The 14,809-nt window shown below is 43.5% G+C and overlaps 2 protein-coding genes across 8 annotated transcripts in view; both read left to right on the forward strand.

Moving 5' to 3' along the window:
- Positions 1 to 350: 350 nt before the first annotated feature.
- Positions 351 to 8,467, forward strand: il13ra2 (interleukin 13 receptor, alpha 2). Of its 7 annotated transcripts, none has more exons than XM_077010819.1 (11): positions 352 to 441; positions 774 to 947; positions 1,196 to 1,328; positions 1,815 to 1,963; positions 3,948 to 4,101; positions 5,507 to 5,627; positions 5,913 to 6,097; positions 6,423 to 6,574; positions 7,205 to 7,373; positions 7,523 to 7,640; positions 7,753 to 8,466. In XM_077010819.1, the coding sequence occupies exons 3-11, from the start codon at positions 1,229 to 1,231 to the stop codon at positions 7,850 to 7,852; spliced, it is 1,248 nt and encodes a 415-aa protein (XP_076866934.1). In that variant the 5' UTR covers positions 352 to 441; positions 774 to 947; positions 1,196 to 1,228; the 3' UTR covers positions 7,853 to 8,466. The 7 variants fall into 7 exon arrangements, with proteins under 7 accessions (XP_076866933.1, XP_076866934.1, XP_076866930.1 ...); XM_077010815.1 differs by having other exon boundaries at positions 353 to 441; positions 1,812 to 1,963; positions 7,753 to 8,454; XM_077010820.1 differs by having other exon boundaries at positions 353 to 441; positions 1,812 to 1,963; positions 7,205 to 7,352; positions 7,753 to 8,443.
- Positions 8,468 to 8,865: 398 nt separating this feature from the next.
- LOC143518335 (monocarboxylate transporter 8-like) overlaps positions 8,866 to 14,809 on the forward strand; it is a 7,463-nt gene continuing 1,519 nt past the window's right edge. The window contains exons 1-4 of the mRNA XM_077010771.1: positions 8,866 to 9,064; positions 10,439 to 10,583; positions 10,702 to 11,389; positions 12,210 to 12,356. Of these exons, the coding sequence (XP_076866886.1) occupies positions 8,866 to 9,064; positions 10,439 to 10,583; positions 10,702 to 11,389; positions 12,210 to 12,356 (1,179 nt within the window). The remainder of the gene's footprint in view (positions 9,065 to 10,438; positions 10,584 to 10,701; positions 11,390 to 12,209; positions 12,357 to 14,809) is intronic.

A 14,809-nucleotide genomic window follows, 5' to 3' on the forward strand; every position in this document is an offset into this window, starting at 1 on the left:
AAATGAATAGAAAGTGTCCCATCCTTGATTATGACTACATGGGCAACTCCTTGCCTCTTATTGCATAATCTCTATTATTCACTATTTAGAGTTGTGCAGCTGGAACTATAATTGATTTCAGCCAATAGCTGAAACCTTTAAGAACATATTTTTTATTTTTTTTGTTTGTCAGTCTGTCTAGTAGTTTTGTGTACTTGTTTGATTGTTCTCCAGAAATCCTTAAGAAAATGATATTTAGTAGAAAATCATCATTGCCACCCAAACCCACAACAAAAGGCTAAAAGCATTGCAGTGTATGATTCATACCCGTAGGGGGAGCTGTTTCATATAACCGAACAAAACCCGCTTGCTGGTAGGAGTCTTCAGCCAGAGGATCAGAGCAGAGCATTGTGGTGTACACATTGGGAGCATCTCTGGAGACCTCCAGTCTTGAACACTGAAGTAAGTAGTTCTCAGGATGAACTCTAACTCATTCTTACACTGCAGTTCATGACCTTAGACTTCACATGCTTTTGCTTCTTCTTTTATACGTTTTTTCTAGTTTTTCTTTTCTGTGCTTTAGTGTGTTCCTTCTTCCCTTCTTTTTCCTTGTTTTAAAGAACATTTAGGGATGCTCTTCTTCTTCCTAGCTCTGTTTCTCTTCTGTCATGCTAGAGGTCTCAGTATGTAGATTCTTTTGGGACTGACCACAGTGACACAGTCAAAAGACCTGCTGCCTTTAGAAAGAGGGACAATTTCATCATTGTATCTCTGGTTTTCTCTGGGAGTTGTAGGTGGTTTTGTGCCTTTCTAAAGGACCTCCTCGTCTACACCTTCTGCACAATCATCACCTACCCTACATTCTGAAATAGGACCCGTTCCACACACATGCCTGGGCATACTGTCAGTGTGCATACCGGCCAAGTCTTACTGCATTGTTTGTGGTTCTGGGTTCTCTTGCTGTGAGGGTGAGTGTGTGTGTGTGTGTGTGAGAGAGAGAGAGAGAGAGAGAGAGAGAGAGAGAGAGAGAGAGAGAGAGAGAGAGAACTGATATTAGGTACAGTGAGCACAGATTTCAAACTAAAATACTCAAGGTAAATAGAACTTTAGACAAACTGGTACTGTTGATCAAGCGTTGAGTAATCTCATGTGTAGTGTGTATTATGTGTTACTGGATTGGCCTGGAATAACAGACTGACTCATCTTCCGTGTCCAGGATTACAAAAGCCACGTGGAGGACAGGTCGAGGATGACCGGAGCGTTGCTATGGATGTGTTTGATTGTTTTGGTTTTCCCGACGAACACTCAACGCGACACATCACACTCGACTGTAGCCGGCCGCGTGGCAGGTGAGCTCTCCTCCTGGGTGATGCCTTGTGAATCTGCCTTCTGATTGGCTGTCAGGCGTTGTATTATCAAATCTGTCAGCATGTTTTCAAATATTCCATGTCAAATATTGGATTGGATCAGGCGCATAAATCTGAATCGAGTACGACCGTAGTAACATGTTACACAGAGGCTGAAACAACTGGAAATTTTATATTAACGCAATGCTGGTTGGTTTCTTTAAGTGTGTGTTTTCTGAAAGATTCTTCTGATAGTAAGAGTATGAGATTTCATGATTAGAAAAGCTCATGTAGAAGCTGATAGGATGATTCAGAGGTGTTGGGGTTTCTCCTGAAATACCACTATGGTGCAACAGGATCTTATTACTGTTTAATAGCACGTGTGTGTGTGTGTGTGTGTGTGTGTGTGTGTGTGTGTGTGTGTGTGTGTGTGTGATTTACATTAGAATAATGCAGCTTGTAGATACCTGCTCTTCTCTCTTTCAGCAGACCCCCCAGCAAACATAAAGGTCACTGACTCGGGTCACCTAGGACACATGACCATCGAATGGAGTCAACCCAGCAGCATTCAGAACCTCACAGACTGCACTGTACGCTACCAGCTCCGCTTCTATGACACGTACGCAGGTAGATGGAAGGTGCGTGCCTATGTGTCACACACACACACACACACACACACACACACACACACACACACACACACACACACACACACACACACACACACACATGCCATCTGACTGCTGCAGGTTGTCCAGAGTGCATGCCAGGTACCTACGTTTCAGTGGTAACTGCTACTTTCGTGAGGTACGTGAGGATGCAGACCGCACTGCCTAAGGCATGTAAACCATTCTGTAAATGCTGAAGATTACATGTCAGTGCAGCTGACAAATAGAGAAATGTGTGATGGCATTGACCTGTTGTTCTAGTGTAGGCTCTAAAGTAGGTGAATGGGACAGTGTTTTATAACAACACCAGGCCCTTCAGGGCCTTAACTTTGGGTGTTTCTTTTGAAGTGTCAACAGACAGCAATATTCTCTGTTTTTGTTTGCATAGCCTATTCCATTTCTCTGTTCCATTTGCATATACAAACTTCCTGTCACCTGTAATGGGGAATTACTGCTTACCCAAATTCATGCTAGTTATGGCTGCCACAGCATTCAATGAGAGAAGCCCTCTCTGACTCCGCCCACCACTGAGTCTGACTCCGCCCCACTATCAGGTCTGAGTTTGACTCTGCCCACCACAAGGTCTGAGTTGCCCTGGACATACCCACATGACCACATGCCCACATACCCACACGAGCACATACCCACACAAGCACCTACACACATGACCACATACCCACACAAGCACATATCCACTAGAGCACATACCCACTGGAGCACATACCCACTTGAGCACATACCCACAATAGCACATACTCTCACAAGCACATACCCACACGAGCACATATCCACAATAGCACATACCCATACAAGCACATACCCACACGAGCACATACCCACTATAGCACATACCCATACAAGCACATACCCACACGAGCACATACACACAATAGCACATACCCACAATAGCACATACCCACACGCTTACCGGACAGATGCTCCACCCCTGAGCAGCAAAACACAGCCCTCTGCCTTTCAGAAGAAGTGTAATTATTCTTAGCCAGTCTTTGCACATGCCGGAGGCTTCGGAGTTCTCTGGAATCACTTGCTCAGTGTGTGTTTGTGGTGTGTGTGTGACTGTGAGCTCTTCAGTTCCCCAGAAGAGCTCCGAAGGACAAAAAGGAAAGTGTACAATATGATTAATGCCAGGCAGTGCACGGATGAACAGGAGCGTGTGAGGAAACCAGACTGTTGACACATCTCTCAGTCCTCTCCAAGGGTCAAACATGGTCAGAGCTTCCAGTGGGAGGTCTCACCCTCAGTTGTGAACAACGACATGTTTATGACTGAGAAGGGCCTTCTCCTTAAAAAAGTTAAATGCTGACTTAGTAAAAGTGTGCTAGGCTTGGGCAGCGCAAATCAGACACAGCTGGAACACTCAAAGTATCAGTCACAGCTGGAAGACCAAAAGAATAATTTACAGCTCGAATCAGACACAGGTAGAACACCAAAAGAATAAAACACAGCTGGAGCACTAAAAAGACTCATACAGAGCTGGAACACTGAAAGAATCAGTCAGAGCTGGAACATCTATTTGCGTGTGTGTGTGTGCGTGCGTGTGTGTGTGTGTGCATGTATACAGGAGGTCCTTGGGTTACATCAGTCCTGAGTTACAATGTTTTGTAGTTACGACACACCTCCCATTTACTGTATAAAGCCTTGTTTTGACTTAAGTGGTTTTGCATCATCGAGTGTAAGTAAAGTTACGTTATAACTAATCTCGAGTCCTTACTTTTTGTCATCAAATAATACCATGGAATATCATGTAGCAGCCTTTTTATTATGCTAATTATCATAGGTATTACGGGAATCCATGAATCCATGAACGGAAATGACTCCATAATGGAACACTCAGTGAATCACAGTGAATCACAGTTGAAATCACAGAGTGGGTGTGGATGGGGTGGTGGTGTTTAAGCACTCCTATGACCGGCCACACGCGTGTGTCTTCCAGAGTGTACGGACCCTCCGGCTCTCCTATGCAGCACAGTTCGATCTGGAGAAACCGATCCAGGTGCGCATGCTCACCCTGCTGAAGGGGGCGTGCACCAATGGAACGGAGATCCTGGGAGAAGAAGTGAAGTTTGAGCACACACCTAAACACTCAGGTACATCAGCGTAAGGGGTGACCTACGCATCGCCACGCGCCCCCTGCACTAACCCTAATTCTAACCCTAACCTTCTGTCTGAAGCATTTTGATATATTTTGATCTGGGAAGTGTTATAAATAATAAAGCTGTGCAGCTTTACACAAAGCACACATATATATTCATACATGCAACTTTATTTACAATTCTTCATTGTAATTGAATATGTGTTGACCACAAGTCATCAAGCTGCTGAGGTTAATCTAAAGCACTTGACTGTGTAGAACCTGGTTTCCTGGGCTTTAGTGAGTAATTAGCTAATTAATTTATCCTAATTAACTGTAGGAGCAGGGCTGCCCTCCCACCATGGATCAACCAGCCAAAGGTTGCCACATAGAAAACTGGAAACTGACGGTCTGGGCTCTTTAGGTAGGGGTTCAGTCTGGGCCCTTTGGGTAGGGGTTCAGAGAGACTGCACAATCAGACCGTAGCCTTGTGAAGGGGTTCCAGGAAATCTGCACAATCAGACCGGAGCCTTAAGAAGGGGTTTCCGGGAATCGGCACAATCAGACCACAGCCTTGTGAAGGGGTTTCAGGGAAACTGCAGAGTCAGGCTGAAGCCTTGTAAAATGCTCAAGGCCACTCCACATACCTAATCAAAAAAAAAAACTGGCCTCTGATTGGCCTTCGTGTCTGATGTGCCGTGAGAGTAAAGGACAACAGTCAGTTATCTCAAAGAGAAACTCAGCACCACCTAAATATTTGTTGTGAACTCCCTTCATCCCTGGGAGCCCACTGACAGTTTACTAATGATAATGCAATGAGACTCTGACCTGTTTGGCTTTCCTCAATTTTGTTTTGGTCTGGACTTAGAAGTGTCATTGTAAGAGTCATATGCTCGAGATGACTATAAACATTCTGAGACACGCAAGACTAAAACATTATGGTCAGATGTTTTGGGGTGAAGTTAATTATACAGTCAATTCTTCTGACTGGTTATTTCCAAAGAACAAGTGTGAGAACTCCCCAGTTACTGGAATCTGGTGAGATTTACCAGTAATTCTGTGCGTAGATATAAATGTATATTTTTACCATTGTTAGAGAGGAAGTTCACACTCAACAGGTGTTCAGCTAGTTTTTTTCCACCAAACCCAGTAATACGGGATAACTGTTTTCCTCGTGCAGGATTTCATCAAGAATGTAACAAGAAACAAGTGTTTTTTTTTTCTTTTACAGGGTTCAGAGGGGGAGCTTTGTTACATTGTTTATTTGGTATGGGTAATACGCAGTAACCTTATTAGGCAACAGTCAGTTTAAACAGCAGATTACCCAACAGCTGTGACCTGTGATCTAACGCAGACAGACATGTTCCTCCTGGACATGTTACAGTGTGTTAGTACTCATGCAGTTATATGAATGTTCTCAGGCATCTCCGGCTCCAGGATAAGAGATTTTCGCTGCGTTTACTTTAATAAGGAACACATGGACTGCACTTGGGAGCAAGGAAATGTCATGCCCTTAAGCTCCGAGCACTATCTCTATTACTGGTAAAGATCTCCCTCATCCAACACTCCACCCTCATGCCTGCTATAGCATGTAGCATATCAGAAGACCAACAGACTAAATAACCACAAATTCATACATTAATGCCAAATACGATAATTCTTTAAATGTTCAAATGCATGTTTATGTGTATTAATGAATACTACTACTAGGTATAAGTGAGTTCGCACTGTTAGCATAGGCACTGGTAGACACTGGTGTGTGTGTGTGTGTGTGTGTGTGTGTGTGTGTGTGTGTGTGTATTTGAAGCCTGCTCTGTTTTTTCTCAGGCACAGGGAAATGCAAGCACCTCAGGAATGTCCCCAGTACATTGTGTCTCCCGAGGACCGTATGGGATGCCGCTTCCTTCCACACACACTCGTGGAGTTTTCCGAGTTTAATGTGTGTGTGAACGGCTCTTCCGCCGCTGGACCACTGAGACCCGCCTACTTCTCCCTGGAAGTCCAAAACCACGGTAACAACCCCTATGCCACCTCCTGGTACCCAAACGATGGCATCACCGTGGCCATGTGACATTCATCTCACGTGTCTGCTAAAAGAAGAACTGAGCCAAGCCCTCTCACTTACACTAGATTCATATGTTGCTGCATAACTCATACAGGTTCTGTCAGGCCTATGTCTGGCTTATCTCCACAGCCACATTCAGCTCACGATGACTCCTAAAGAGACGGTTTAAAAGAGAGTTTCCCGGGGCCAGGGTTGGACACTTGAGGAGTAGATCATCTAGTGCGTAAAAAGTTCTAATGCCTTCTTCTGTCTCTGTCTCTCCTTCTCTCCAGTACAACCAGCGAGAGTGTCTCAACTACAGGTGGCATTTCAGGATGGCCTGGTCCAGGCACGCTGGGAGCCCCCTGCTGGCCACATACCAGAACAGTGTCTGGAGTACGAACTAGAAACGAGCCGAGAGAGCAATGACGGCAGAATGTGGCAGGTACAGACACAACTCACATCTATCGCACACGTCGCTGAAGTCAATAAACAACGAAACATTTTACGTTTATCTCAGGGCCCAGATTCTCTGACAGAGATAGCATCATCCAAGCTTTGTATCTGAGATCCTGGAAACAAGCCTTTGTTTTGGTTTGGTTTGGTTTTGAATTTGTTCCAGAACAATCTCCTCTACTCCAAACATTTCCCTTTTGCTGACTTTGATCTTCGGTTTAAGTACTAGCTCTTCGAGTGCATCATTAAATCCTCAGGAAATGGTTGATAGTATCCAAAATGCACCCTGCTGATCACCTGGCGTCCATGACTTTCCTTTGATAGGTTGTGCTGTGTGCTGTTGCCCAGGGAAACTAGGATATGACAGCTGTCTCTAGTGAAAGTGATATTTAGAATTAAAACATGAAAGTTTGATATATTCATTATTCTTTTACAGTAATACATTTCACTGGTGTTAATTCTGTGCAGGCTAGAGGGAGGGTCTTTTTTGCAGATAGGATTTGTTATTGTTGTTGTTATTGTTTACTTTTACTTTTGGCTGGAGGGGCTTAAAAACCTCAGAGAACAGCACCACAGATTACCTCAACAAGGTTCCTTTAACCTACTTTATTCATTCCAGTGGACAAATGAAACCGAGGAGACAACCTCTGGTTTCCTGTGGGAGGACATGGACGGACGGATCTGCTTCCGGGTCAGATCCAAAGTTAATGGTTACTGTGCCGACGACGGTTTCTGGAGTGACTGGAGCACCGCGACATGCATGCCAGGTACACCACAGGACATGCCAGGTACACCACAGGACATGCCAGGTACACCACAGGACATGCCAGCTAGCCATGTGCACGATGACACAGTTTTTTTTTTGTCACCACATCCCTCTGGACCCTGTTATCACCATCATCTCCCTCCTCTCCCTCTCCACCCATCCCTTCCACAGAAACTGGAATAGAGACGGTCAAGGACAAGCCATGGTGGAATGGGTTAGCGTTGCTAGGCATGCTGGTCATTGTTCTAGTCTTCGTCTTCCTCCTCATATTATGGATGTTGAGGAAAATGTAAGTTCAGGACAAGGCAATTATTTATTTAGGGGTTTGACTGACAGACAGACAGATAGATTCATTCATTCATTCCTTCCTTAACTTAACAATTCACTCCCTCTTTCTCCAGGTGGATGAATAGGAAGGAGGATAAGCATGTCCTCTACCCACTGTACCAGGAGAAGGTCCAGAAAGCCGTCTATCCCGTTTTCGTCTCCTTGTTTCAGTGACTGCCACGCAGGACTCCTCGTTCAGCTCCCGGACAAACTGTTTACAGCGCTTAAAGATTTCAATCTGGGAAACGATTGACTTTAGCGTGCAGTAACATCGACGGACTCTCGACAGGAATATCATTCCCGCATTGATTTACAGTGGTCGTAGGAGCTAAACTAAAACTAAAATATCTTTGTTAGCATAGCAACACCAAGCAGTGTTACAATTATGGATGTGTTTTCTTTTTCATTTCTTTTTTTATAGAAAAAACGTAAAGCTGTACTACTATTCTTAAAAGTTACTCACCAAATGCCTGTTCTTGCCATACCCGAAGCGTTGCGAACATCTTTTTCTGTATTTCGTTTGACGTTGCGGCCTCAGGTTTCACTGGATGTTGCTTCTTTTTGAGGAGAGCCTGTACAAGTTTAGATAAAGCAAATGAATGAAACAAACATATGAATGTATTGGTTCGTTTATTCAGTTCCGTATGCATTTTCGAGCCCCTTTCGTTTATGTTCATACTACTTGTTAGGTTTTCTGAATATGACTATGTATGCAGTGGTTATTTTTCTTCACATGTGAAATGTGTTTACATATACTATATGCTGCTGTACATAGACAACGATACTGCTGTACCGCGATTGTTTTATACAAAATATATGAATCAGTATTTCTTGATAAAATACTATGTTACATGAATGGACTGCACTCTATCCACAAATGGCACATTACACCAAAAAAAAACATTTCCGACATTTCGGGTTTGAATATAAATAGCTACCTGGAAATTTGACACATTTCTTATGTAGCCTATACCAGACTTCTAATGTTAGTCGCTGTATAGAACCTGTGAAAATATTCCAGCTTTTACAGTCAGAGAGGCGATATATGGCGTCCACTTGCGGTGTAGCTGTCAAAACGCATAGGACGTAGTACCGAAATGACTGGAGGCGAACCGCAACCTCACGGTCCAACTTTTGGACAGAATGAGTGGGACACACAGAAAATAGATCCGCGGTCAATAGCGACGATGGGAAACAATACATCAAACACCCCGACACGTCAAAACTCGTCTTTTCCAGAGGGAGGATTTGGGTGGTTGGTGGTGGCGGCGGCAACGTGGTGTAATGGGTCCATGTTCGCGATTCAGAATTCCTTCAGTATTTTGCATGTGATGCTGGTTAATGCTCATCACCAAGCAAACGAGACTGTTTCCCAGTTTCAAATCGGTAAGTTAAAAGTTTACCGCGCATACAAATACAATCGCTTTCATATTCAGTTTTTCTCTCCTCCGTTTTTGCTAGTAGGTTTTCTCAATAACGCGAAAGGTCACTGACCCTCAGGTTAATCATGCGGTGCGAATAAACAAGTATCAGCTCTCTGGAACTGTGCGAATTAAAGACTTTGGACTTTTACGTGATAAGGAATATCAGTAGAAATACATTTATATTCAAACACTTGTTTTGGTGCACATGTGGGACTAATTTGTGGCTTGTCTTCTAATTGGTAACATATTTAAAGTTTTTCTTGCAGTTTACAAAGCTTTAACAAATCTGGATAAAATTTCCACCAGTCATCAGCCCCTGAAGGGCCTACACTCTCTCTTCAGTCTCAAGCTCTCCATCAATAGGCTACGTTTCTTCCTTTAGGGGAGACCGGTTATGGTTGTAACACGTTTAGCTTCAGCACCTGTAACTAACTGAATTTTTGAGCTAGAGTTCTCAAACTTTTATACAAAGTGTACACATTTGTTTACTACAAATGGCACAAATTCCAACCTCAATTCAAATATCACAGCCCTCCTGAGTTGATGTCAAATCCATTTTTGTTACTTTGTTACAACCTACCGGGTAGGTCCTACCCCACTACCGAATTAGACAAAAGAAGCAAAAACAGAGGCCACACCATTCAATATGCAATATAAAGAGGTTTATTGAAATAAAAGAACAATCCAGAACAATGTATCTCTCTCTGTGACTGACCATAACTCGTATCCACTTTCTGTTTTACTTAGGAGTGTGTGTGTGTGTGTGTGTGTGTGTGTGTGTGTGTGTGTGTGTGTGTGTGTGTGTGTGTTAGTGTTGCCACCTGTCCCGGTTTTCCTTGATATTCACCATGTGGGATCAGGGAGGAATTGGGTAAATACTGGAATGATCATATGACTCCTATATCTTATCCGTGATCGGTGGAACTGATGGTGTTACAACTCTCCCCATGTTACAACCATACCCGGTCTCCACTATTACCATGGAAAATGATGAGAGATGTGGGCAAAATAGTTGGAAAAACCCGCCTCCTTGTAAAAGAGTTTCTTGATTGGTTAAAAAAGTTTGTTCAATTTATTTGTAATTTTTAAAAAGTTAACAGCGATTGTGTGCAAAATTTGTATAAAAATACAATGGCTGTTAATAATAATAATAATAAAAAAGTTTGTTCAGGTTAAACGTTTTCTTTGCAGATTGCAGAATCCAAGATAGTCCTAGAGATGTGTATACTTTTAAAAGCTAATATTTCAGCAAGGTAATCAAGGTTACAACAGCTTTAACATACTGCATCGCCCTGCTGTGCATCGTGTGTGCCCCCTGATTCTGGCCTCTCTCTAGCCTGGATAGGAGCTCTGTCCATGGGCATGGTGTTCTTGTGCTCTCCCCTGGTCAGCATGTGCACGGATCGTTTCGGTTGCCGGGCTACAGCGGTGGGCGGGTCATTGGTGGCCTTTGTGGGACTTCTGACGAGCTCGTTTGCGAAGTGAGTACCACGTCATCATTTTGCATTTTTGTAAATATGTAACTCCTCCATGTGAGCGTCGAGCCCTCTCTTCCTGGTCCCTGAGTCATCATTCTTCTCCTCTCCCAACCCCCACCAGGTCTTTGGCCCTCCAGTATCTCACCTATGGGCTGTTGTTTGGTGCCGGCTGTTCCTTCTCTCTGCAGCCAACGCTAGTGATCCTGGGACGGTATTTCCAGCGACGTCTGGGCCTGGCCAACGGGCTGGTGACGGCTGGCAGCAGTCTCTTCTCCATGGCTCTGCCTGTGCTGATGGAGGAGGTGCTCATCCCGTTAGGGTTGGAGAGAACGTTCCAGATCTTGAGCGTGCTCCTCCTTACGCAAGCTGCATTGCTAGGGGTCGCCTTCCGTCCACCGCCGAGCCCTGAACGCCACGGAAATGTGCAGTGTAACGGCGAACGAATGGACAGTAGTAACCAACACTGCAATGAGAATCAGCTTGGCTGTGGCGGCGGTGCGCAACATCGCCGTGGCAATGACAACGATCCACAACAACAGTGTAGTGACCCGTTGTCTCTTCAAGAACGACCTCCTCCAGGCACCGATGGCAAACCACAACAACATTCAGCAGAGCATCCAACAACATCTCTCCCTAACAATAACTCCACCGCACAAATGAGTAAACAAGAAACGGGCTGTCACTGGAGGTTGACAGAAGAAGAAAATACATTTTCTGGGATCAAGATATTCTGTGTGCCGAGCTACAGACTCTGGGCATTTGGAGTAGCCATTGCTGTACTGGGCTATTTTGTACCTTATGTTCACCTTGTGAGTATTTGATTGCTCGGTTTTTATTTAAAGAGCAATTTTTAAAGGGTCTGGAATTATTCGGTTAATCGGAGTAGAATTAGGAGTATTGTAATGTTTTTCAGTCTGTTCTCTATCTACAGCCATCTATACCGCACGGTCCATTACCACAGGGATTCATTTTGACATGGTTTCCTGGAATATTCGTTTAACTTATCTTCCCTGGAATATTTATTGAAGTCTCTATAACTGGAAGTCAAGCTTGGTTGCGTCTTACATACAGTCAGGATATTCAAGCCTGTTCTGTGGCTTAATATGACTTGGCAGTTTTCCCACTGAGCACCATTAAGGATAGAGGATTAAACGCCTTCTTACTGGCAATAAGACAGCTATGATAGCTTCCTGAAACTGGATGAGAAGACTTGAGAGACTGTCTTAGATGAGGCATTGAAAATTGCTGAATGGTATTTGTGCAGTCTGTAATAACAGCCTTGCTTATGATGACAGTCTTGAGTTTAAACTGATCTTCTGATAAATACTCCCCATATCTCGGTTTCTAGGTTTCTTCATATTTCTGACATGATCCTAATTAACATGATTCTAAAAGTCTGAATTGCTCTGCCCTTTCAATAATAAGGGAAAGTGTGAATGAGCAGTACCCCCCCCCCCCCCCCCCCCCACATTTGTGTCTCTCAAGTGGTTCCAGACACAATAATTACAGGGGGAATGTATGAAAACTGTTTGGTGTTTAGATGTTTTGGTCATGTGTAGTGAACTGGGTCAAGATCTGTACAATCTCATCCAGGTTTAAGAAAGTTTTATGTTCTGTGTCCTTCGTGAGATGAGTTTTGTAGAGGAGCAGTTCCAGGATTCAGACAAGAAAGAGTGGATTCTGCTGGTGTGTATTGGAGCCTCCTCGGGTGTGGGGCGCTTGGTATTCGGTCGCGTTGGAGACCTCTTGCCTGGACTCCGCAAAATCTACCTGCAGGTGAGATTCAGCAAGTGATGAAAATGACCAAAGGTGAGTGGATTCTATGCTAATCCAGTATGTCTGATCTTCTCACACATATGAACATTAAGACTGGATTTGTTGGACTGGGTTTGGAGCTACACTCTGACATCAATTAGAAATAGCAGGATGGGCAGAAAAACTTTGGTGCAGTGTTCAGATGTAGGAACACTGCAGGAGAGAAGATCTCCTGAAGAAAGACCTCCTTAAGAGATATCTCCTTAACAGAGACCTCCTGAAGAAAGACCTCCTTATGAGAGATCTCCTTGCGTTTTACTAAATAAGTAAATCAAAAAGACTTCCAGATGCAAGGCTTGTCATCTCTTCTATTACCACCTAATTGAACAGACCTGGCCACGTTTTCCATATAAAGCATGTTGAAATTCTCCACCAGGGGAGAATATAAACCCCAAGGTGGGTTTGGATGGTGGTGTCTTCTCCTAGAACAGCTTATTGTCAGTCAGTCAAGTGAACGAGGAACATAGGAGCAAGAAATTTCAACAGAAACAAACATTCATGTGATCTCGCTCCACTGGACTCTACTGCTGTAGAAGCCATAAGAACACTCCCATGTGCTTGTGACATTGTGTTTTGAAATTCTTACTGCGGCGAATAGTGTTTATAGTTCTTATGACTAATGGGTTTTGACATCAACCCATGGATAATGACACTGGTAATAAAGATTATAGTGGTTAATTATGATATTGTGCATTTACAGTAATATTTATAATCCAGCTGTGACATGCTTGCATATTTATACCAAGTGATTTGCACAAATTTGGGTGGCATAAAAGAACAGTCTAGGCATGCAGAACTCCCCCAGAACTCCCCATAACTCCCCCATAACTGCACCAGAACTCCCCCAGAACTCCCCATAACTTCCCCAGAACTCCCCATAACTCCCCGAGAACTCCCCCAGCTCTCCACCAGAACTCTCCCAGCTCTCCCCCAGAACTCCCCCAGAACTCCCCATAACTTCCCCAGAACTCCCCCAGATCTCCTGAGTGAAAATTTGATCTGGGACTTGTAGTTACCTTTCGGTTCATTTTAGAGTGAACTGTGTCCTTATCTTACATTTCTTATATATCACTTCCAACTTACACACTTAGCTCCTGCAAAACTCTTCTTTTCTCTTCTCTTTGTTCTCTCTCTCCTCCCCCCCCCCTCTCTCCATCTGTCTCTGTTTCTCTCTCATAAATTCTTACTTTTATTGTAACCCAATCCAAAATTCCATAACCTGCAATATAGAAGTGCAAGAACACTTTTGGATTTATTGTAAATGGTAGTAAAGCCATAAACAACCTGGTCGTGTTTGAACTAGAATGCTGTTATGGTGTTTTGCCCTGTGGAGGAGGGAGAGTCGGTTTTTTTCCTGTCCATGGAACTAATATTGACAGGTTATATTTTATAGCAGTGGTCTAGGTTTCATTTCAACTTTGAGGAGGACACTGTTCAAATATACTCCCATGGTTTAGAGGAGAGGTTCCCAAAACTGCACCCATGTTTTAGAGCAGGGGTCCCCAAATCTACACCCATGTTTTAGAGGAGAGGTTCCCAAATCTACACCCATGTTTCACAACAGGAGTCCCCAACCTTTTGCAACCCGCAGACTACTTATCCCAACACAAAGGTTCCATGGCCCACATGAACATTTCATCCACCATTAAAATCTTAACAATACAGCCCAGCAGTTAATGTAGCCTATCGCATTTTGATTGCATAATCACTCAATAAAATAAACTCTAACATAAAAACAAAAAAATTCCTTCATTTTTCTTTAGGTGGCTGCTTCACTTCACAGTGAGAAATCCTGGTTTTAACCACTTATGGTTAAAACTTATAGAAGACGATAGAAACCTTTCACTCAGACTAATTAATGTCACTAGCTTGCTAATCCACTAGTTCGCTTTGTCAGTCATGTGACTGTGCAATTCCAAACCAATTAAGAAACGTAACCTATATATGTGTTGTTTTTGCAAGTAATTTACATAATAGATGTTTGCTAAAAAAGCCCACAGGTTGAAAACCACAGTTTTAGAATGTTACAGAATGTTTTAGCACAGCAATGATGATGATGTACTTAAATACTGATTTAATTAAGGTGTATGTTAAAATTTCTCCCAGTCTCATCTTCTGTCTTGCTCATTCTTTCCCTCTCTCACACTCTCCCTCTCTATTTCTCTCCTTTCACACAATCTCTCTTTCTTTCTCTCACTCTCCCTCTTTCTCTCCCTCTCTCACACACTCTCATATCCTTTTTCTCTCACTCTCCCTCTCTCTTTTTCTCCCACTCTCACCCACACCTCTTTCTTTCTCTCACACTCCCCCTCGCTATTTCTCTCCTTCTTTCACACACTCTCCCTCTTTCTTTCTCTCATACTCTTCCTCTCTCTTTCTCTCCCTCTCACACACATTCTCCCTCTCTCCCTCTC

This window comes from Brachyhypopomus gauderio, chromosome 7 (genome assembly GCF_052324685.1).
Source record: "Brachyhypopomus gauderio isolate BG-103 chromosome 7, BGAUD_0.2, whole genome shotgun sequence".
Classification (NCBI taxonomy): domain Eukaryota; kingdom Metazoa; phylum Chordata; class Actinopteri; order Gymnotiformes; family Hypopomidae; genus Brachyhypopomus; species Brachyhypopomus gauderio.

Excerpts from the sequence above, each read along its gene's own strand:
- il13ra2 (XM_077010818.1), top strand. The coding sequence starts at position 1,229 with ATGACCGGAGCGTTGCTATGGATGTGTTTGATTGTTTTGGTTTTCCCG. Across the intron at positions 6,098-6,422 it reads CCTGGAAGTCCAAAACCACG|TACAACCAGCGAGAGTGTCT; the intron begins GTAACAACCCCT and ends CCTTCTCTCCAG. Across the intron at positions 6,575-7,204 it reads ATGACGGCAGAATGTGGCAG|TGGACAAATGAAACCGAGGA; the intron begins GTACAGACACAA and ends TATTCATTCCAG.